Below are 25,353 nucleotides of genomic sequence, written 5' to 3'. Positions count from 1 at the left end.
TCAGCCCTTGACTTTCTTCCTCTCTCCCACCTCTAGTAGTCCCCAGTGCTTATTATTCCTGTCTTTATGTCCATGTGTACCTGTTCTTTATTTCCCACGTATAAGTGAGGACATGCAGTATTTGGTTTTCTGTTTATTCATTAATCCTATTAGGATAATGGCCTCTAGCTCCATCTATGTTGCTGCAAAGGACATGATTTCTATCTTTTTTATGGTTGCAATGTATTCCATGGCGTATGTGTACCACATCTGCTTTCTCTAATCCACCACTGATGGGCACCTAGGTTGATTCTACCCATTTCTTATTATGAAATAGTGCTGTGATGAATGTATGAGTGCATCTGGTATTTTTGGTAGATCAATCTATTGTCCTTTGCATATAAACCCAGTAATGGGATTGCTGGGTCAAAAGGTAGTTCTGTTTTAAGTTTGGAGAAATCTCCCAGCTGCTTTCCACAGTGGTTGAACTAATTTACATTCCCATCAACACTGTATAAGTGTTCCCTTTTCTCTGTAGCCTTGCCAACATCTGTTACTTTTGACTTTTAATAATAGCCATTCTGAAGACTCTTGAGCAGTCACCATGTACTCTCTTACCTCAAAAAATTTCTACTCTTTCATTCTGTTTTATTTTCTTTTTCTATTTATTGTTAACTGAAATTACTTTGTTTATTAATTTGTTGAGTGGATTATCATCAGTCCTCTCACCATCCATCACCTTAATGCTGGTCCCATGAAGACTGTGATCTACTGTATCCTCAGTACCTAAAATAATATCTGACACATGGTAGATTCTCAAAGGATATTTTAATAGATTAATTAATTACTAATGAATAAGGTAAATAGTCTGATGCACACGAAGTGCTCAAAAATGATGAGAGACAATATCTCAACCTCTATAATTCTACAATATTCAACACAAAAATATGACCTGTTAACAAGTGCCTGTGCTCTTAAATCCTTTTTCAGGCCAAATATATTGGGTTTGCATAGCCATAGTCACTGTCTACTGAGAAGACACTTTCTGATTTTTAAATTCTCTAGCTCTCTGTAGGTGGAGAATTCTACAGTTATTATTTGGTGTTGATCTAAAATGTTTAACATTATAGCATGACTGAACATTGCAGCCTACAACTCAGCACAACAAAGAAAACATGCAAAGAAATGAACATAGATGATGCTTGCTTTACATGTTACATTATCTCTATTCCTTTCAACTTCATTTTACGGATTTAAAAAAAATCAAAAGACGTTAAGTGATCTTAGTAAAAACTCAAACTTCACTGCTCTTAGTTTTCATGTCTTGCTTGTTTAGGTCAGAGAATAAACAGACATTGTGCAGTTTTACACATGAGGCTAGCTCCCATTTGCTCATTTGAAACCAGATTCACAGATGAGCACCACATCGAAAATTTCTGATCTGTGTATTCATTTCATCTTTAAATCTGAGAGACACAATTGCCCACATTTGCACTATGCCAAAGGTGCATGGTGTCTTTCATTTTGAAAGACAGGAGAGTTCTGGCTTTGAGATCAGACTTGACCATTAATACATTTCAGTAATATTCACCCATTTTAAACCAACATACTTATTCCTCTTCCGTTATTTTATTTGTGTTTGTTTTTAAATGGCAGCTCCCAGCGTGATTTTCAGAGAAGAATGATTTAAAGTTCATAAAATGTCATCACACATTTCCATTTTCTCTAGCAAATTACCCAGGAAACCAAGATGAAAGTCAAACTTAAATCACTTAGACTTTTTACAAAACGTGACATAAAATTACTAGAAATTCCAATTTCCAAAGATCTTATGTAGTTTTTCTCATATCTTTCTTTAGTAAAACTTTTATTGTTCAAAAATCCAAAGGATGGCAATCTTAAAAAGCTAATTAAATCGGTTATATAGATTTCTGTGGAGATTATGTTTCTCTCAGTTCAACCAGAAAGAAATTTCTCAATAATAAACTCTACATCTATTAAATTATATGATGTCTTTGGCAAGTATGTGCTCAAAATCTTTGCTAGTTTTCAATCTAATTTCCTTATATGAAAAGTAAATGTGGTTATTTACACATGTGATAAAATGATAAAATAGAAAACAATTTTAATTTGAGTTATTTTATATAATAAAACTGATTTGTTTGCTGGATAAGAAAATTAGATTTCAAAAAGAAACAAAAGAAAATGATATAAAATACATGCTAAAAAATTAGAGATTAGTAATGAAAACAAAAGTTCAGGAGACTTTTTAAGGACATCTGAAAGCAGAGAGCAAAGTGTCAGAAAGAGTGGTTTTCTAGACGTATGGACTTCAAGGATCGGTAATTGTTTTTTAAGGAATCACCATAACTTCATAAATATAAAGAAAAATTTGTAAAACCAAAAAAAATGAGAGATGATATAATCTCAAAAGAGCAGAGCTTTTAATAAATTGAATAAACATAAATTATTCTATTAAAGAAATTGCAATTGTTCTTATTTTCCTCATTTACTCTAGAGTGAGTAAGACCTCATCACAGACAAGCACTAATCCAAACCATTTTTGACATCAGCCTTGTAGAGAGCCTCAGGAATGAACAAGGTGCTTCTGAGATTTGTTTTCCCTGTCTTAAGAATCTCTTTTCAATAAGTTTCAGGCCTTCTGATCAAACATAAGTGGAAACCTCACTGTGAAACTAATAACCTTAATTTATGCCAAAGTCGTATCAGAGAACAAATATCTACTGATGGATTAGTTATCAGAGGGCATACTGAATAGTCTAGTATGTCCCCTTACTCAAGATCTTTTTATGGGTACTCATACCACAAGTTAGGACCTAATCCAATCTGTGGTAAAACACTGAGGGCATTAAGGAGTGAGGTGAGGTATGAACAAATATTTTCTGAACTGCATATATATTGATCTAGGTGATTCTGTTATTTAATCTCATATTAAACAGAAAAACATTGTCAGTAGATATTATTAACAATACTGAGATTACAATACACTAACAGATTTGAAGTTCACTGAGGAGAAATTGCCAAAGACAACCCCACAACTGGAGGGCATCAGAACTGGAATTAATGGTTTGAATCCAATATGATGCCTTAAGCACTCGGCACTGGTAACTTTGTTTTTACCATTACTCACAATCCTCTCCTGTGAGGACTCATATATCTCTTTTCTGAAATAATCATTCTCCTGTCAAAATGTAACCCTAGGGTGCTGACCTTTGCTTTCTCAACAAATCTGATAAACTTCTGAAAATTTACAAACACCTCCCAAAGACTAGCAGACTACTCCTTCCCTTAGACATCATTTCACAACAGCAATGCCTTTACCAAAAACCATGATTGACAACCCAAAGTTGTCAATATATTTGGGTAAACTTATAACAGCAGCTTAGACTACTCTACAAATACAAGTCCATTAGCCCAATATTTTTCCCATTAAACAGTGTTATTGTTTGGAGACATCTATTAAGCCTCTTTCACAGGCTTTAGATATCTCTCTCTCTCTCTCTCTCTCTCTCTCTCTCTCTCTATCTCACACACACACACTCACACACATACACACTGACACACAAGCATCTACTCAGTTTTGGTGTCTTGTAAACATTCTTTGACAAGCAATCCCATATACGGACCCATTTAATTGTGCTGGATTACAGAGTCCAGAAAAGCCACAGAAGATTAGCAAGAGTTCAGATACCAAATATGTGAATTGATGCATGCAGAGCTGCAGCTGTATGATGTACCCCTGGCTTCTTAGGGTTGTAGAGACACCGTGAGCATTGTCACCAATCCTTCACAGAGTTTACATAGAAGTATCAATCAAAGAAGAAAAAATCAGCACATGACATGTAAAAAAGCAATACAAATGGTTAGAGGCCCCTTCTGACTACCCAAACTCTGACTAGTCATAGTCCCATGTGTGGACCAAGGACAAGATTCATAAATATCACAAATACCTACTGTGTTTCTCAAAGGGTAATACTGCGAGAATATTTTTAAGTCCTAGCATTGTCCACAAGTTCCCAAGAAGGTATATGTGTTTCTCCCCTAATCCCAACACCCCAGTTATGAAGTATTAATTTCCACTTGGTAATCACTCAGCAGAACATATCAGAGACACTACTTCTCTCATTCCCCATGCCACAGCCAGCCTGGAACCTTCCATATCTTGGCTATTGTGAATAATGTCACAATGAACATGGACTGCAGACATCTCTTTGACCTACTGATTTCATTTCCTTTGGATATATACCCAGAAGTGGGATTGCTGGGTCATATAGTAGTTCTATTTTTTATTTTTTGAGGAACCTCCATATTGTTTTTCATATTGATTGTACCAATTCATATTCCCACCAGAAATGTTCAAATGTTTCCTTTTGCCACATTATCTCAAACATTTATTGCTGGTCTTTTTTGATTCTCATTAACACTATTGCTGATCTTTTTGGGAATAGCCATTCTAGAGCTATTGTGTGAAAGAAAAAATAGTTTTCTGCTAAATTGTCAATATATTTTGGTAAACTTATAACAGCAGCTTAGACTACTCTACAAATACAAGCCATTAGCCCAATATTTTTCCCATTAAAACACTGGCGACTAATTAGAGTTACAGGAAAATAAACTGTCAAGACTTTTGCACATGTTATTTCTAATAATAACCCTTTGACATAAGTAATATTATTATCTTCATTTCATAGATGAGAATTCTGGATCATAGACTTCAATGTACAATGACAAACAATAAAGCTTTAAAAATTAGGAGTATATCTTCAAGACCTAGGACTAAGTGAAGAGTTCTTATACTTGATACCATAAGCATGATCCATAAAAGAAAAAAAATAGGTAAATTGGACCTCAGCAAAATTAAAATATTTGCTCTGCAAAATATTCTGTTAAGAGGATGAAAGACACGCTATGACCTGGTAGAAAATATTTGCAAATTACATATCCAACAAAGAATATGCATCTAGAATATATTTTTTGAAAAAACTTTCAAAACTTAATAAGAAGAAAACAAAACGAAACTCCAATTAAAAACTAGGGTAAAGATCTGAACAGACACTTCACCATAAAAGATATACATATGACAAATAAGTACATGAAAAGATGTTCAACACCCTAACAATCAAAGGAATATAAATTAAAACCATGGTAAGATACCACCACACACCTATCAAAACAGCTAAAACAAAAAATAATAATACCAAATGCTGGTGAGGACATGGAGAAACTGTGACACTCATACATTGCTGATAGGAATGTAAAATGGTACAGCTACTCTGAAAAATAATTTGAAAATTCCCTTTAAAACTTAAAAAAAAAAGGACTTACCATATGTCTCAGCAGTTACACTTGTAGCATTTATCCCAGAGAAATGAAAACCTATTTTTTACACAGAAATATATACACAAATATTTGTACCAGCTTTATTTATAATAGCTAAACATGGGAAACCACACAAATATTCCTCACTGGGTGAATCATTAAACAAACTGTGATACAGCTATAGCTATACCATGGAATAATACTCAGAAGCAAAAAGAAATTGTGGATACTCACAACTTGGACTCACCTTAAGGAAGTGATGCTGAGTCAAAAAAAGCCAAAAATGCTTGTATACAGTCAGTCATCACTTAATGACAGAGATTCATTCTAAGAAATGTGTCCTTAGGCAATTTTGTCATTGTGTAAACATCATGGAGTAAACTTACACAACCCAAGATGGTATCATCTACCATACCTAGCAGTAGGTTATACCATATGACCATATCTGGGCTATATGGTATAGACTGTTGATCCTAGGCTACAAACCTGTACAACATGTGACTGCACTGAATACTATAGGCAATTGTAACACAGTGGTATATATTTGTGTATCTAAACATAGAAAAGGTACAGTAAAAATATAGTAAAAGAGATAAAAAATGGCACACCTGTATAGGGCACTTACCATGAATAGGGCTTACCAGACTGGAAGTTGCTCTGGGTGGGTCAGTGAGGGAGTGGAGAATGAGGATGAAGGCCTAGGACATTACTGTACACTACTGTAGACTTTATAAACACTGTGCACTTTACACTAAATAAATAAAAATATTTTTTCTTCAATAATAAATTAATCTTAGCTTACTTTAATTTTTTTACTTTATGAACATTTTAAATGTTTTAACTTTTTTACTTTTGTAATAATACTTACCTTAAAACACAGATACATTGTAGAGCTACACAAAAAAATATTTTCTTCATATCCTTAGTCTATAAGCTTTTTTCTATTTTTAATTTTTTTTAACTTTGTAAATGCTTTTATTATAAACTAAGTGAAAAACACACACATTAGCTTAGGCCTACACAGGAGGAGCAAGATCATTAAGATGTCACTAGATGACAGGAATTTTTCAGCTCCGTTATAATCTTACAGGACCACCATCCTATATGCAGTTCGTCATTGACCAAAACATCATCACACAGCACATGACTGCACTGCAAAATTTCATTTATTTAATATTAGTGAAATAACATAATTATACTTGCTGATGACATTGTTGATGAATATAGATGAAGAGCAGATTATTGATTATCAGGGGTTTCATGTATGCTAGGTTTACACACTAATGTAGAAATCTGAAAGAATTATTTAACATTAATTGAAGAGAAATTATGTTAGATATCCTATTTTTGGTTTGTTTTTCATTTGCATTCAAGACCAGACAATAATAGTTGACCAATAAAGTAGGTCCCCCAAAAGTGGTCAAAATTTTGGCAAGACAGCTTTTTATATGTGATATAAAAGTTATCACCTATCTAATTACATTTCTAGTGACATTTTAACATGTAATCCAAATACATTTTCCTATTTAAAGAGGAATTGTTTTAACAAGTTGTTAAGTAAAGTTATTAACAAGATGTTAGGTAAATTTAGAAGAATGTTAAAGTACTATTACTTACTTAAAGTCTATAGTAGTAAGATTTTATTTCATTCCATGATGCCTAAATATTACTCCAATTTTTCGAGAATGAAGAATAATAACGGCCTCATGAGGTAAATGTCAGCTTTGATTATTTGTTTATTACACATTGGGTAAATACAAAGTATATGTTTCCTCTGAAGGGAATAGGAAATCATCATAAAGGGTGATGGGGAGCTGAGGTTCTGGGCCTGTCATGAGAGGGATATAGGTGAGAGTTAGGAGAGTAGATCTGGACTCAGGCTGTCCTGAGGCCAACTCTTCCACTGGCTTGCTCTGTGTCCTGTGCCACAGACTTAAGACTTAGTTCCGGCCAGGCACGGTGGCTCACGCCTCAATTCCAGCACTTTGGGAGACCAAGGCGGGTGAATCACGAGGTCAGGAGTTTGAGAACAGCCTGTCCAACATAGTAAAATCCTGTCTCTACTAAAAATACAAAAATTAGCCACGCAAGGTGGCATGTGCCTGTATTCCCAGCTACTCTGGAGGCTGAGGTAAGAGAATCACTTGAACCCAGGAGGCGGAGGTTGCAATGAGCTGAGACCGCACCATTGCACTCCAGCCTAGGCAACAGAGCAAGACACCATCTCAAAAAAAAAAAAAAAAAAAAAAAAAATTAGTTCCTCCAACTGCAAAATGGGAAAATAGCATCTACCTCCAAGATTTGTGGTGATGATCGCAAACTAAGCACTTTACCTGCTTCTTAGAACACGGAACATGTTCTGCCTATTATCTTTATCATCATTATCATCAGGCAAGATTTCTCAGTTTATCTTAAACTATCAATCAACAGGGATTTGGTTTTCAATTCTGATGTTACATTAAAAAATTTAATTAAAGATGTTTTATAAAAGTAATGTCCTGAAATATTTAGACTACTGGATCAAAACATCAATAGGTGTCCTATTATTAATGGTAAGACATCAATACAATCTGAGTAATAAGAAAAATGTCAGCATGCGTCTTCTTTTCGAAATGATAGAGAGCTTATTCCTTCTCACAATTATTGACAGATACGAATCTAAAATTGTACCTAGAACTTTAAACACATAAGAAACCAAAAAATGATCCCTCTTTGGGAGGCCAAGGCAGGTAGACCACTTGAGGCCATGCGTTGAAGACCAGCCTGGTCAACATGGCAAAACCCTGTCTCTACTAAAAATACAAAAATTAGCCAGGCATGATGGTGCATGCCTGTAGCCCCAGCTACTCAGGAAGCTGAGGCAGGAGGATCTCTTAAACCTAAGAGGCAGGGGTTTCAGTGAGCCAAAATTGCACCCCTGTACTCCAGCCTGGGTGACAGAGTAAGATTCTGTCTCAAAAAAAAAAATCCCTTTTACTTCTTGAGTATTATAAAAGCAAACCCAAACCAAATGCACAAAAGTTTCAGATGTTCAAAAGTACTCTGCTCTACCTTATCCATATTGTGTATGGTTGTTATTGCAGAGTGTGATGCAGGAGAAGCTATCCCTCAGCACAGGATTTTGGTAGAATATGAATAAAAATCTAAGCAAAATATAAATTCCTTCAAAATAAACAGGAAAAATTTCAAAGGATAACCCAATTTTTATTGATTTCATAAGCATCTCTGTAATCATAACTGCCAGTGGTAAAGAATTTCACAATATCCGAAAATATCTAATAGATACTAAAAACCATTTTTATATTACTTAATTTTCACAAGGGAATAGTAAATATAACCTCTCATTGGGTTTTACTGGGTTATTCTCGAGGCAAAAAATGAGGCCAAATTAATCATCAAATATAGTATGAAAAAAAATAGAACTCTCCAGTTCCACTTTCACCTACTCTCAGAAAGTTCCATAGTCTCCATAATTCTGTCATTGCTCTGTGAACTAGTACTTTGGCTAAGTGACAGGAGACTGCCATTCTCCTCCTGTCACACTCTGTTGATGCTTTGCCAATGCCAAAATCTGCAATTCTGCCACCAATGCCACGGCTGCCTACCAATGGCCACACTATAGGGAGTAAACTGCCAGCAACAAGCATGTCGGCATTTAGTGCTTTGTATATCATACAAAGATTTCATGGAAAATTTTTACTGAGCATGACTGATGAGGTTGAGTTGGAGGTCAATCAGAACGTGGAGGCAGTCGGCCATGCTCAGGGTTTCTCATTTTCCATGAACAAAAACCATACCTCATCCGTCTCTTCCCTCAGGGCAAGTCCCTTCCTGAAAAGCTCTTCATTGTCTCTTGAAAATGGTCTGTGGAAGTGCCAAACTACCAGCTCTCCAGATGTGGCTGACTCTCAAGGTGAATTTAATTTAGACTTAGCTTGGAATCCCTGTCATAACAAATCAGATAAAGTACATGTGCATGCATGTGCACATGCACACTCAGACACGTAAAACCCATCCTAGACAGTTCAAACAAGGTTTGAGTACCACTTTCCACGTATCAGGCTTACAAGCTGCCAAGAACATACAGTTCCTAACCTTGAGGAGCCTGCAGTCTGCTGGTAGCCAAAGTGGTACAGGCAGAAGGATGTAAGCACTCCAGGCTTCCATAAATCTGCTCTTGGATAAGGAATAAAGCACAAAATCAGATGGCCTTGCATTCTTCTCTGACACAATCTCATCAAGTCAGCAAGATCATAAAAATGTGAGGTAACAGTACAATTTTTTTACAGAAAAAATTACTCTGAGCTATTTGAAATCTTAGTAAAACTGAAAAATACAATTTAACCCATAATATTGTTGCCATTATCTGGTTTGTTAAGACTCTAGGGTTTGGCTAATAGAGCTGCACAAATATATTCACTAGTTTACATGTTAATGTTCTGTCAACATGCATCATCTATAAAAGAAGCATTCCACTTTGCATAACATCTGTACTTCTGTGGAAAAAAGGAAAATACTGTCCACTATACCAAGGCCTTTACATTTCCTTGTATTATGTTATCATAGATTAGTAACTAATTCCCCTACTATGTCCACTATTTTTACTTTTATAAACAATATTGCAATAAACATCATTAAACCAAATATTTGTATATTTCTTTGCTTCATATAAATGTCTAGAGTAAAATTATGTGGCCAGTAGGTATGTAAATAATTAAGGTCTCAACACATGTTATACTCCAGAAAAATGGTAGCAATTTATAGTCCTATCTGCAGAGGAGACGGCATATTTTTTAGAAAAAATTCTTAAGTAAAATAATTAATTATTGGAAGTGTTGCTTTCCTAGGAAAATATCTTACGTGCAAGGAATAAAAGTGCCAGATGAAGGTAAGAGGCATATAGTATGATACCCTGAGCAGAAAAAAAAATAGTTGCTGGGTTTAAAATTTATTTGAATCAGATTGTGCTGTCAATTGTGTACTTATGTTCTTCTTTTGAATATTCTGAGCACATACGCATATACCAGTACTCCTTCCCTAACCCTTTTTCTTCTTACCTATACTCTTCACCTCCTACAAGAATCCCACATTGATAAATCTAGCAGCTTTGGGTTTTTTTTTAATTAATTTTATGAAGCATATATTAGGTATGGTCCCAATTATTTGTACCTCACAATTTAGCATTTATTTTTATCTCTATGTAATATTTGCATTCATGTAATATAATTATTCTCCACTGAGATTAGGCCATAATCTAATCTCATTTCAGAATATGCACGATATTTTAAACATTCTTGTTTTTGAAACTTTGCCACTTCACAGAACAAAAATACAGTTAAAAGTTAATAAAATTTTCATGGCACACTTCCTAGTGGGAACGTAAGCATTGTCTCTTGACTGACAGTTGCTTGAAATCATATATGATTTTTTTCTGAAGGAAACAATCCTCAGTCGCAAGTCCAGGGTTTCTCCAGACCCAAGAAGTAACTTGTATACCACTGTGATTCTCATTTCCCTAATGGCTACCATACCACTTACTAAATGCCTACTGTGTGTGGGTGCTTTTCAAATATTTCCACATTTTTAGTTCATCTGACAGCTCTGTGAGACAAGTCATAGCCCATTTTACAAATGAGAAAATGATGGCTCATTTAGGTTAAACACATAAGAGCCCAGATTTGATTCTTACCCCAGAGTCCCAGCATTTAACCACCAAAATTACTATGGCAAATGATTTTCTTATGCTAAGAAAAAGAGTAAAGATTATAACCTTTCAAAAAAGCTGAAATTTTCAAACTTTCAGAAATGACATAATTTTAGTTACATGATCAGAATTTCTGGTATGCCAAATAACATAGCTTAAGCGATGATTTCAGATAGTAAATTGTCTTTAGTCTTGGTCCATTTTTGCTGGTACAACAAAATATCTGAGACTGGATAATTTATAAAGAACAGAAATATACTCCGGGAAGTCCAAGATCAGGGTGCCAGCAGGTTCTGTGTCTGGTAAAGGCTCATTTCGCATTGATGGTGCCTTCTAGGCATCCTCACATGGTGGAAGGGACAGAAGGCAAAAAAAAAAGAGGAACACTGTGTCTTTACATGGCAGAAGAGCAGAAGAGAATGAACTCATCCCCTCAAGCCCCTTTATAAGGGCACTACTCTCGTCCACTACGACTCCAACCTCATGGCTTCATCACCTCTTAAAAGCCCCACCTTCTAATACCATCAGTTGATGATTAAGTTTCAACATCTGAATGTTGGAGGACACATCCAGACCATAGCATCTCTCAAAAAAGAATAAAGATGTTCCATAGCACCCATCATTTATTGAAACTATTTTCCAGCACAAAAAGAGCATTGAGAGCAAGCTTTTAAAATAAATTGAGGGGCTTCTGGGTCAAGATCACTAATGGAACACACACGTTTCTTTCATATTCTTCTCTGGACGCTATTAAAATTAAAGGAATTTTAAATCATAAACCCACAAAAATAAGAGATCTGGCAGAGAGAAAAATCAGTATGAAAAAGTGCATTGTAAATTTCTGGAACATGAAAAGGAGATAGAGGTAGACGGCCAGATGAAGATGAGCTGCCAAGAAGAGACCTTAGTATAAATGCCTTTGCAAACCCTGGAGGGTGCCAGAGTCAAGGAAGACAAATTCCACAAAGGCATGACTGTAAAACAGGGTTGAAAAGAAGGGGATTCACTGAAAGTCTCTAAACCCAGCTCTTTCTTTTCCTTTCCCACCCCATGCAAAAACAGACCAGCAGGCAGGAGGTCTACAAGCTGCAGGCAAAGGATTGCTGGGCTGAATGAATGAATAAGCAGAAGCAAGTGGCACAACAAAATATGCCAGAATTCTAAGACTGAAAGCTGAGTTCGAGTGGAAAAACAAAATAGGGATGAAAAAATGTTTTATTTCCCATATATTTCCTTCACATTCTAAATTAATGCCCCACTCTCTGTAATAAGCATATTAATTCATGCTAACATTTTCTTCCTTCAGCCTCCCACTATGACATGATGTCCCAGAGAAATTATAACAGGTTCAGGAAAGCAATCCTATGAGCTCTCTCAACTGCTCCTAAGACAAATATCATCAAGTTAGTATTTAAAATCACGAGGTCGTCTCTAAATTGCTACACTCTGACAGCTATAAGGTACTAGGCCTATTTTGGAGACCAAGCTTGGGGGGACATCTTCCCAGAAACTACCCATGCAAGAAAATACACATTAACTGAGAAGAAAATTAATAAAAGGACCCTTGAGAAATTTTTAGGTTGTAAATAATAACAAAAGACCAGCAACTGAACTACAAACATCTTCTAACCATTTTTTTTAAACCATCTCCTTATTTTCTTGAAGGTCATGTAGCAAAATAAAGCAGATGATTCTCTAATGTAATTCCATCACTAATACCACAGTCTATTTGTCATTCCCTTAGGGGAGCCGTACTTGGGACAGAACAACTAGATATATAATTGTAATTCTCACAATGAGAACCTAGAAAATATTTCGCCGCACGTACAGTATGCTATAAATGTCACTGTGAAAGCACAGCTCGGTTAAAGCCTGCAATCCATCTAGCTCCTTTCTGTTATTCACCATCACACAGAGCTATATCAAAAGATCCATTCAAACAGTGAGTCTCAGACTTACATTATCAGCAGACACTGCTTTAATTAGCAGTGGTTTTCAAAGGACTGGATGGCTTCGAGAACTTGATTTGAACCATAAAGTAGAAATCTGGATCTTTATCAGTTTCACTTCTCAACTCTCAGCTCCCCTCCCTGGGTTCCAATAGACACAGCCCTCATTTTTCTTAATGTAAGAAAGAAAACGAAAATGGTAGCTAGAGTTTGGCAATACTTGTGCGTCCACTTTTTCCTCAACCAACAGTGATGCAGAGGGGCTAAAATTAAGGTTGCAAAGGGACTAAGATATCTGTGTCAGGTACGTTGCAGGGAGTGGTAAGAATGACAAAAAGAGAATGAATAAGAGCCAAATAAACCATTTTTAAAATAACATTTAACACACAGATTTTATGTGTGTGTGTGTGTGTGTGTGTGTACATTAATTTTTATTCCAAATGAAAACACAGCATCCACTTTATTTTGGGTTAAGTGTGAGAAAATATAATGCTTTATTTTGGGTATTTCAATACAAACATTAAGTCACTGACTGGCTACTTTTTTCATCTATTTTGCAATATTTACCCATGATCCAATTCCTGAATCTTGGTTATTTCTTGGTGAAAACATAGAAAAAATATGAAATTTAATTCATCAGTACCGAACTATGAACTTTCTCTTCTAATAGGAATGTTTCATCTAATAACAAGGACTTCTACTTTACATTTGATCAGTGATAATATAAAAATACAAACTATTTCAAGATTCCTAATGCTTGAATAAATAGGCATCATTTGGTATGGAAAGAATTTAATAAATCCACAGCCAGAGAGCACTTTCGATAGATGTATAAAATGTGGAAGAGCATAGCAATCTTTTCAAATCCAATCCAACCTTTCACTTTGTAGATAAAGAAGCCAAAGATTAAGTGATTTGTCAAAAGCCATATAAGTACAACTTCAACTGTAATACCGTCTCCTGGAATCAGATCCAACATGCTCCTCACCATACTAGTTGGCACTTAGGGAGAGATAGAAAACCTCTTTAGAATAAGAATCCTTGTCACCATCAGCACACACACACAAACACACACACACACACACACACTGAAGACACAGGTTCTTCATTTAAATTTTCATAGGTATGTCAATTAAACACCTGTACACACTCACTTTTTCATTTTTCCAGTCTCTCCTCATTCTGCCATTATGCACATTAGGACTTTAATTCTCACTGCTTAGCATTTCCCAATGATCCTCATGGTCCACCACTATCATAGCATATTTCCTGTCCTCCCCTTTTTTAAAAAATTTCATACTATAGATTCTTCCACAATTTTTAAATTTTTGTTATTGATTCAAAGGAGAAGGGGCCAGAAAGAAGTTAAGATGGAATTATTTCTTATTCAAAAGAGATTTAAGTTTTTCAACTACTTAGTTTTTCACTTTGGTCTTCCAAATGATCAGGATTCATGGTTACTATTTATTACTATACTTCACCTGGGGTAAGACCAGAATTTTTTAATTACTCATAATGCTTAAGGGTTGTCTCAGTTATTTGGAGAACATTATCTTAATCATCAAATTTCTAATATCTGGTGCAGAGAGATCAATCCTATAATCCCCTTATTGACATCTCAGAAATGTCTGACCTCCCTAAGAAAGGGAAAAATTAATTAATTTTACTAAAAATTCAGGAGTGCCACAGGGTTCAGAAACTCAGAGAATCCTGGTTCTGAATTCCCTCCAGTTGCCTTCCAGTTGAGGAATGCTTACTGAAAAACTCAACATAAAATTTTGGTCTCTACCGCCCATCTGTTTTATGAAAATAATTATTTCCACAGGGTATTTTAGATGTCAACTCTGGATGCCATCTCTGGAGAAAAGTGGATAATAAATTTAAAACATACCAATGATGAATGGGCCATTGTGGGAGATGTGCTGAGTGGAGACGTAGAATGCACAGTAGGCAACACAAACACCTTGGAAAGGGCAGCTGCAGCCCTAAAGATGCTGAAGTGCCTACCCTGGCCCAGGATGATGTCACCTATAAAATCAAACGTGAGCCGGCAGCTTAGGGGAGTTAAGGTATGGGGGCAAAGCAACTCACGTCCTCTATCATCAAAATTGTCCCTCAGACAAAATGGACATCTAACGCAACTTAATCAGTTGAATCCAAAACATAGCAAGAGTCATTGGTCGGCTCTATGAGTAGCAGAGACATGGAAGGAGGTTTCCAAAATAAATGATGTAATGCCAAAAAAAAAAAATCATTGTTTGCATGTTTTTATCTTTCTTTTCTTCATTTAGGTCATCACCAAAATTAGTTTATTAAGAATGAATGCAACCAGTTGTGGTATAAAGATACATACATCCAGTACCTTACTGCCAGAGATTTCCTACTTATTACATTTAATTTGCATTTATTACTTATTTTATTATATGAAGTTGCCTTGTAAGGAATAACATACAGATCAGCAGCAACATTCAAGCCATACTGAAAGTAATATCTAGATAACACATCAGAAACATTGGCAGAATAGATGACTTGTTTTCAGGCATGTCAGGGCCTTCTGAGTGAGAGGCTATTAGCAATGACTCTAGTTAGACACAATTAGAAAGAGAAATAAATATATAAGTAGATATTATGGCAGAATAAAACATGTTACAGGCCAGGTGTGGTGGCTCATGCCTGTAATCCTAGCACTTTGGGAGGCCGAGGCGGGCAGAGTGCCTGAGCCCAGGAGTTCGAGACCAGCCTGGGCAACACAGTGAAACCCTATCTCTACTAAAATACAAAAAAAAAAAAAATTAGCTGGGCATGGCAGTGTGTGCCTGTAGTCCCAGCTACTCAGGAGGCTGAGGCAGGAGAATTGCTTGAACCCAGGAGGCAGAGGTTGCAGTGAGCTGAGATCGTGCCACTGCACTCCAGCCTGGGCAACAGAGTGAGACTCCATCTCAAAAAAAAAAAAAATGAAAATAATAATAATAATAATGTTATCATGTTACAGCATAAAATGCTTTACAATCATTCCCATTGTTAAGACATTCTGAAGAATAATTATACACTTGCTACCACAGGTCCGTGTGAGAAATTGGGGTGTCAATGCTTTGTACGCTTAGAGTATTTGAGTGGCTAAAAACTATCATTATTATATCATAATGTACTTAAAAATAAAGCATAATAATTGCCTTGAGGGTTAGGACTTTCTTTATCCCATATGTTCCCACTGTAGCCCTTAGTACTCTGTCTTATTCAAAATAAGTGCCTAAGGATGTATACTGATTTGAAAGTCTGTTTTGTTTTTTCTAAGTACATTGCCATCCAATAGGCACTAGGTTGCATCTCTGAAGATGCTCATCGACAACACTCAAACCTGTCATCAGATAATGATATAAGGAATTAGAACCCAGCACTAACCTCGTGTTTTTTGTTTGTTAACAGATTTCTTTTTAGAAAGTAATTAATTTTATTTGTATTAATGAAGCTATGAATTAATAAATAATTTAGGCTGGGCATGGAGGCTCATGCCTATAATCCCAACACTTTGGGAGGCCGAGGTGGGCGGATAACCTGAGGTCAGGTGTTCGAAGCTAGCCTGACCAACATGGTGAAACCCCATCTCTACTAAAAACACAAAATTAGTAGGGCCTGGTGGTGCCTGCCTGTAATCTCAGCTACTCAGGAGGCTGAAGCAGCAGAATTGCTTGAACCCAGGAGCAGGAGGTTGCAGTGAGCTGAGATCGCACCATTGCACTCCAGCTTGGGCAACAAGAGTGAAACTCGAACTCACAGTAAATAAATTAATTAATTAATCTTATTTAAAGAACTATCCTTCACTGAATTATCACAGAATTCTAAAATGTATAGTTCTTTGTAGTTTTACATTTTAAAAACAGTTTTTTTCATTTCTTTTCTCTTTTGTTGTATTTAAAAGTAAGTGATATGGGCCGGGTGCAGTGAGTCAGGCCTGTAATCCTAGCACTTTGGGAGGCCGAGGCGGGAGGATTACCTGAGGTCAGGAATTTGAGACCAGCTTCGCTAACGAGGTGAAACCCTGTCTCTACTAAAAATACAAAAATTAGCCAGGCGTGGTGGTGCACACCTGTAATCCCAGCTACTCTGGAAGCTGAGGCAGGAGAATTGCTTGAACTCAGGGGGCAGAGGTTGCAGTGAGCTGAGATCGTGCCATTGTACTGCAGCCTGGGCGACAAGAGTGAAACTCAGTCTCAAAAAATAAATAAATGAATAAAATCAAAAATAAATAAGTGGTATGAACCCTTTTTTCTGAAATCAAGAAGAATGTTTTATTATGAGATCATAAGTAAATCTACATATCATTGGATAAGTCTTTCTCCCTCAAATTCAAAATAAAATTTTCAAATATAAAAAGTAAATTTTAAATTATTTAAAATATAATTTTTCAGTTCCTATTGAATATAGATACACCCTGTTTAAAAAAAAAAAAAAAAAAACTAATGAGGTCAGGCACGGTGGCTCGCGCCTGTAATCGTAGCACTTTGGGAGGCTGAGGCGGGCAGATCACGAGGTCAGGAGATCGAGACTATCCTGGCGAACACGGTGAAACCTCGTCTCTACTACAAATACAAAAAATTAGCTGGGCGTGGTGGCGGGCACCTGTAGTCCCAGCTACTTAGGAAACTGAGGCAGGAGGATGGCGTGAACCTGGGAGGTGGAGCTTGCAGTGAGCCGAGATCCTGCCACTGCACTCCAGCCTGGGTGACAGAGCAAGACTCTGTTTCAAAAAAAAAAAAAAACTAATGTCTGATGATCTATTTTCTTTCTCAATCTCAAAGAGTTGCCTTTTTACTCAAGGAAGCAATATTTATAACATTTAGAAATTGACTACTGTGTTGATTTGATTGTACCAAGTTCCAATATAAAATAAGTTGAATCATATACTCTTCTTACCATTATTTTTGTAATATTATTGAACATTCATTATTTGACAGGATAAAATTGTCTCTTGAGACAGATTATGTTAATGCAATAGAAATTATTAAATTTATGCATGAGATCTGTTTGTTCTTATAATCTCTTAGAGAAATAAACCATTATTATATCAGAATGCCCTGAAGTATATGATCATTTTTACTATAGTAATATATGTTTTTTCTTTTCATTATGAAATTTCAGTTGAAGGTAAATATAAGTAAAATTCTTTGTTGATGCATTTATAATCTAAAAGAAGTTTAGAAAATAGTCAAGATTTGTTGTCTTAGTTTTACTTATTTATTAAACATAATACATAGAAACTAGTACCTATTTCTAAAACTATTCCAGAAGTAACTTCATGTTATAGATACAAATATACCCAACTTGAATGTATTGCTTTGCCTATCATTATTCCAAAAAGTTGCATATTCCATTATTGCAACTCAAAAATAAAATCAGACTACAAATTCATATGCCAACACATCATTTCTTAAAGTATGTTGCAGAGAACACTGCTAGTTCCTCAGAATATGCACTGCTATTGCACACACAGTAAAATGTATTACATTGGTAGGTGAGTTTAAGAAACACTGAATTAACCTCACAGTCTTTAGTATGTTACAATACAAATATGAGTCTCCGAGAGGAAATGTGCTGTATAGTGCATTTCCTGCTCAGTGTTTTCTGAATATTCTTGAGCACAAACCAGAACCACATTTTGTGACGCACTTTGGAAAATCAGAATTCCCAGGAACAGAGTTTAGAATATACATGATAGGAAAAACAAAAGATCCATTCAGTCTCAACAGCAATTATGGTGGAACTAACCAAACTGAAACGTATTATAACAAAATACTTTCCTCCCTTCTTCCACCTCTCTACCACTTCCCACAAAAATTAGCTTTACTGTCATCTGACTTAGCAGAATCAGTGACTAAGATATTCCACATGGTTTAATAGATGGTATTCAAAGGGGTGGAAATGTCCTTCTAAGTCCATGTTAATTGATTTTTTTCTTCTAATGTTTGAAATATTGGAATAACATCAACCAAACTACAAGAACTTTCACTTGGCATTGGTAAATTTAAGAAATTTTGAAGAATTTTATATCATTCCTTTATTTCTGATTATGTATTGATTAACAGATGTAAAAGAGGCGCCTTCAATTGGTTCAGAACCTAGCAATCTTTTAATCGGCAAACAGTAATAAACTCAGGGCAAAAATCAATATTTAAAAGTAGCAATTCACTCACCCAGGGTAAGACAAGATTTATATTGGATGCGTAGCAAAGAATCTTGCTTAACTTTTGTCTTGTCTTTGTCTTATTTTGTCTTGTTTTATCTTTGTATGGAATAAACTGATGAATTTTTAAATTCTGCAGACTGGTGACTTTCTTACTTATTTACTATAGATCTTACCTTAGAAATGTTTTCAAATAAAGTCAATAATGTTCATTGCTTAAGTGTGTGACACATACTGTAACACTGTTCATAATAAAGATCCTTATGAGAAATATAGCTTTAATTTTAAACAAACGTATAACATGATATTATAATGTACACATATTTAAATATTTTAATGGGAAAAATATTGTCTTCTTTTAAAAACCAGACTTTTACAAACTTTACTATTTGTAATAAATAAATTGAATAAATTTCAGAAAATAGTGAACTCCTCAAGAACACATTTTTCAACTGTCTTCAGCAACCTAGCCAGTCATACTGTGTTTCATTGGTATTAACATGAAATATAATGCTCAATGAACTGAAGTTTTTGGATATTTATTCACGTAAACAGCCAAAATAATTTTATTGGAAACTCTCAAAGATATATCAGAGATTTTCCAACTCTCTTAAATAGAAAATACTGAGCATAGGCGAACCTTTTCTTGATAACATTGTCATCGGATCTCCTGTATCTGAAAGGTGTCAAGTTCCTTAGCTCTATTTGCTTGTACACTTAATTACCCCAGACACAGGGCTTTCATGTGTTTCCCCCACCCACAGAACAGCCTCTCTTCTCAGTGCAGGTGAGTGTTCTTATGCCTCTGATGTGCCGCCATATTTCCCCACAATCTTTGGAAGTCAATCTGAGGCTAGCCCTAGGCCTCTGCTACAGAGTAATGTTCATGAGTTTTGTGACAGCTACTTCCTCTAAGGAAAGGTTTTTGCTCACTTCTAGATTTATAGTGTATTCAAAATAGAGTCAGGCATGCACAATGTCTGACTTTCCAGAAAGTGAAATGCTAATACATCGAATCACTTCAAATGAGAAGAATCCATCTTCACTTTGTGCACTTGCCCGATGTCCACTATGTTCACTTGCAAAACTTCCTGTAAAAGACTGCCAGGAAGCTCAGGGTCAAATTTCACACTAATTCATAGCAACTATCTATTCATGTATTTATTTACTCCCTATCTGGTTCCATAAAGGTTTTATAAACACTAAGCCTTTATGCTTACCATATCTGGGTTTTCTTTTTACTTTTAAATGCATTTTAACTTTTTTCTTTCCATATTAGTAAACTTTGGGCATGTGCTTTTTAAGTGAATCAGGCCAAAAACAGTCTAAAAATAGGTTTAGGCTAGGGACTTCACATACATTATAGTTTTTATTCTTCACAAAAGCCTTCAGATTAGTTACTACTGTTCCCTATCTTACACATGAATTAACTGAGACTCAGAAAGATTAAACAAAACCCATGGTCTTATGTTTGGTACTTGTGGGCAAGAATTTTCACCAAGCCCTTTCTGATTCAAAATCACTGGTTAGCTCAAGGACACATGGCCTTTCCAAATAGTCAAAAAGCAAAATACTCTGTGGCCAATACCTGTCTGGACAATCACCTAGGGCAGAGGTCAAAAGTGGGTACAGAAAATGATGACCTGATTCCTTTAAGAAAAGGTTGTATATTTTATTCAATATATTACTTTAAGACCTTGAGATTCTAATGCACTTCAGGAGTTTTCAACCCAGTATGGTTCTCTTTTTCATTTTTCTAGTTTTAATATCTTGAATAGTCCATAAACCTCAACTTCATATGTCTAGAACAATGTATTACCATGAATTTGGTCTTATTATGGGCTATATTATCTTACTTTTTTTATTTATGCTGGTATTAAAATTAGTTATGACCTGTTCCAATGTTAACTCTGTAGCCACAGTAAATTTACAAACATAGTTAGCTACCTATGCTCATCAGATGAGCCATGGACAGCACATTTAACTCAAGGTTATAGTATATTTTCTATTTCAGCAAATATAAGTGACCATTATTAATCATTGACATTTAATTGCTTAGTATCGAGGCAAAATTACTTTTATAACTTCTATAGTAAAAAACTTTATCCTTATACTAGAAGTTCATTAAACTTAATAAAACATTAACATATTCTATAATACTTATTTTTCTTGGCACATATTCCTGGTATCTCTGAGAAAAAAATGGACTTTGAACACTTGCTAAGCTTCACATACGTAAATAAAACAATCTTCCAGTGCTGAGGCAATCACAATGAGAGGTCAAAATAAATGGATTCCAGTTTTTAAAATGAAGGTAAACCACATCATTTAACTAAATCAAATTTGCCCTCATTTGTGTAATGGCATTTTATGTATAACTTTATTACATTGTTTTCAGGAAAGCCCATGGAACTCATTAATTTTAAAGTTATTGACCAGCAAAACATGGAAACAGAGGCTGGCTAGCATAACTTTTCCAATCTATGACAGTTGCTCTACTACCCTGTCAATTTCATTATAAATCTGTGTGTGCTAGATCTCATGTCTTACCGTCAGTTTCTCCTCTAAATTCTTGTTTAATAAGCTTCTTTTTTCATGCTTTTCAAGTTCCATATTGAAAGAGAACGAGAAGGAGAGAAAGACTGAGAGACAGAGGTTCAGATTCTGTCTAGAAAATGATTCGACGTGCTTACATGTTAGATATTGCAGGACATTCCAAGTTGTGAGAGCCTAGGACACTATCAGAGAGCCCTAGCGATAATTTCTGGTTAGCTAGTGTTTCCATTTATAGATGTTCAAACCCTATAAACAGAGCACTGAAGAGAAGTCAGGCAGCTGGCCTTAGATAATGATAAATGTCCCTAGATATAAAAGCAAACTCTTCAGTAGAATATTCCAACAGGTTAGGATCCCTGAACCAATACAGATGTATGTGACAAAAAGCCACGATCAAAGAATTCATTAATAGCTGTTGCAACAGAATAATATATACTCTAGAATATAGACCTAATAAATCAGTTAAAAAGAACAAACGTGATAGTCAGATAGCAAATAAAATCAGTGGATCTAGGGCTTCCAAATTCCAATTTGCATCCTAGTAGTGCAGATATTTATAGATTTTTTTAAATGTTGCTTAAAGAGAAAGAGCAAAAGTATAACTAATTAAAACTATAAAGACATGCAAACATATATTCAAGGGGTGTTGTCAACTTTATTCCATGGAGAGTAGACAAAATGACATTTAAAAATACCATGAAATAAAAGCGTTTTTCTTCACAAAAACGGATTTGGTTCTCCATTATCCTGGCTTGTTCACTGGGAGCAAAATTATGATATAGAAGATAAAACTCATTTTTTCAGTGGAACGAGTATTTTCAGCTTTCTTTAGAAAATGTTACATGCCTTAAAGAAAATTAATTGGGCAACTTAATGGTAAATAGTTCTCCCTGTGTTTTGCAGCAAAACAAAATATATGGATGGTAATAGAAGAATATAAATGGATTTCAGAGTAAACTAAAACTGCTTCTCTATGGTGATTTAATCCCTCATCCTGTTTAAAACATCCTTTTAACACGTGTTTTTTGGTTTTGGTTTTTTGTTTTGTTTTGTTTTGCTTTGTTTTTTACTTTAACTCAAATTCCCTATCAGCTTTTCCTTCATAGGAAAACATTTCAGAAAATGTGTAGTGAAGCTCTATCCTTTCAAACGATTGCAGTCAATCCTCTGTTGTCAGGCAGGGTTGCCCCAGAATTTATTCTGCATCATGATGGAAGGGTTGAAGACTTCAGAAGCGAAACACTGAGTAGGCAATAAACCTATCCTTCAGGATGATAAATTCAGAAACACTATATTAGATTCATGGGCAAAAGGGGCTTCCCCTTTTGACTCAAATCTAAATTCCAGAAAGGAAATTATTTATGCTGGTTATTGTCCTAACAAGTTGGAAAACAAAAATCTTAAAGATTGATTAACATGCAAGATTGGTATGTGTTAAAAGCAAGGCAATTGTTAAAATCTTAAGTGAACGAACTTCCTAAACCTCTCTAGGAAAAAAAAAAAAAAAGAATCATGCTGTGACTGCAAAAGGAAACTCAATTCATGCTCAGCATGCGAGTTTAATGCCTGAAGACTAAATCCAGGATCCGGTTAGGAGGAAAAGGAATGGTGTGTGTGATGCAGAGTTGGTTGGCAGATGAGAATATGGTAGTGATTTGGAAGAGATGTACAAGGCATGAAAAGTTTTAGTTACACAAACATGTGCTGAGTACCTATAATACATAAAGATTATCCTAGGGGAAGGTAGATTTTTTAAAAAATAAATAATTGAAAATAATAATACAATTTTAAGATACAATCTCTGGATTTTGGCCCTCAACAAACTCACAACCGAGGTGCGACTGGATAGTAGTGGGATAATAACCCTCATATAGCACAGTTCCTTGGCATACTCACCATGTGCTAGGTACTGCTTTAAGGCTTTCCAAGTGTTATTTCAATTCACCTTTAAAATCACTCTAGAGGGTAGATATTATTATCTTCCCCATTGTTATGGGCTAAATTTGTGCCCCCAAAATTCATATGTTCTCATCCCCCAATACCCTAGAATGTGACTGTATGTAAAGAATGTTCTTGAAAGAGATAATTAAGGTTAAATGAAGGCATTAGGGTGGGCTCTAATCCATTATGAGTGGTTGCTTCTAAGAAGAAATTAGAACACAGGCACTCACAGAGGGAAAGCCCTGTGAAGACTCACTGAGAAGATGACCATCTATAAGTCAAAGAGAGCAGCCTTAGATGAAAACAACCCCGGTGCCTCAGGGTAAGCAGCAGCTACCGTGAGAAGAGTTTGGTGGGAGATCTCACACCATCTTGCTGGCACAGCCTACCAAAAAGTCAGAAGACAGAACTTAGGCTGACTATGAATCTGTGAACAAATGCATGGACAGCATTTGTAAAATAAATGAAGAATACCTGAAGAGAAATCAAACTAATATACCCATTTCAGAGTTGAAAAAGCAAGACACAGTTACACAACTAATAAGCAGCCATCAAGGCCCCTAGCCTAAGCTCCTCTCCAGCCACTATGCACTTTAGCTTCTCCTCTGAACAAATCACTTCCTCACAGGTGTAGCAGGGGACTGGATAAATAGCACCAGCACTGTGTGGAGAATGCTTTCTCTTCCATGCCTTTTCAGAGATGTTTGAATATGCTTTAGATATGATTGAGGTACAGAAGCTTTCTTTAGATGAAATTAAGCCCAGGCAAAAGCTAGCTCTCATCTACTTGCTGGTCAAACAGAAAAGAGATTGAGCCACTCTGGTCTCCTTTCCTTTTGTGAGTCACAACAAACATGTTCCTTCCTTTGGAGCTGTCTTCCTGGAGTGCTCTCCCCACAGATAGTCACGTAGCTCCCTTCTCACTTCATCCAGGCCTTCCCCATCACAAACAGCAAACCCATCACTCTTTGTTCACTCATTTGCTGTGTTCTTCTTCATAGATCTTATGATCTCTGTTATTAATTATGTCACATTATATGTTAAATTTATCCATATGAACTTCTTTGTAGTTTGCCTCCCCTGCTAGAGTATGAACATGAAACTGTGCTTTATTCATCATATTATTCAGGCACGTACAATGTAGTGTGGGCTAAATAAATACCTGTGAAACAAAGGAGGGCAAGAGGAAAAGGAAGGAAAGAAAAAAGCAAAGAAGGAAAGAATGAGAGGGCAGGCAGGGGAGAAAACTGATCCAATGAATGAGACTTGAGACACTTAATACATAATTGTTTATAAGACTTTTGATAGGAAACAGGAATAAAATTATTTTAATCCAACACAAACAATACTACAATGAATATCTTGTATATTGATTGTTCAAGACACATATCCTACTCACATAACTACTAAAGGGGAAAGCAATGGATTTAGGAAGCAGGGACAACTGAATTTGTTTGCAGATTCTGCTACTCTCTGGTTGGCTCATTTTGAGCAAACTGTTTACTTAATTATTGGAGTCTCAGTTCCCTGTCCCCTAAATAGAGGGATGATACCAATCTCGTGTGTTGTTGCAAAAATTAAATGTGGTATATTTTGTGTGTAAGGAACTTAACAGAATGTTTGGCACCCAGTGGGTCCTCAGTAAAAGCGTGTGACATTATTTCTCTAGTCTACATGATATTTATGTAGGAAAAAGGTGACTT

At 35.6% G+C, this 25,353-nt stretch overlaps 1 protein-coding gene across 6 annotated transcripts in view; it reads right to left on the bottom strand.

Annotated features, from left to right (window-relative positions):
* MLIP (muscular LMNA interacting protein) overlaps positions 1-25,353 on the bottom strand; it is a 257,064-nt gene that overhangs the window by 227,949 nt on the left and 3,762 nt on the right. For 3 of the 6 annotated variants that reach the window (XM_050789008.1, XM_050789011.1, XM_050788998.1), the window contains exon 1: positions 21,704-21,898. The exons of 1 other annotated variant lie outside the window; for it this stretch is intronic. Coding sequence is in view for 3 of the 5 variants with exons in the window: in XM_050788998.1 (XP_050644955.1) it covers positions 21,704-21,766 (63 nt within the window). In the remaining 2 variants the exon portion in view is untranslated. Of the gene's footprint in view, positions 1-21,703; positions 21,900-25,353 lie in introns of those variants that run through there. 2 more of the 6 variants (XM_050789004.1, XM_050789012.1) reach the window with 2 other exon arrangements.

This window comes from Macaca thibetana, chromosome 4, assembly GCF_024542745.1.
Source record: "Macaca thibetana thibetana isolate TM-01 chromosome 4, ASM2454274v1, whole genome shotgun sequence".
Classification (NCBI taxonomy): Eukaryota; Metazoa; Chordata; class Mammalia; order Primates; family Cercopithecidae; genus Macaca; species Macaca thibetana.
Note: the sequence above shows the minus strand (reverse complement) of the source record. Positions and strands in the feature narration are given on the sequence as shown.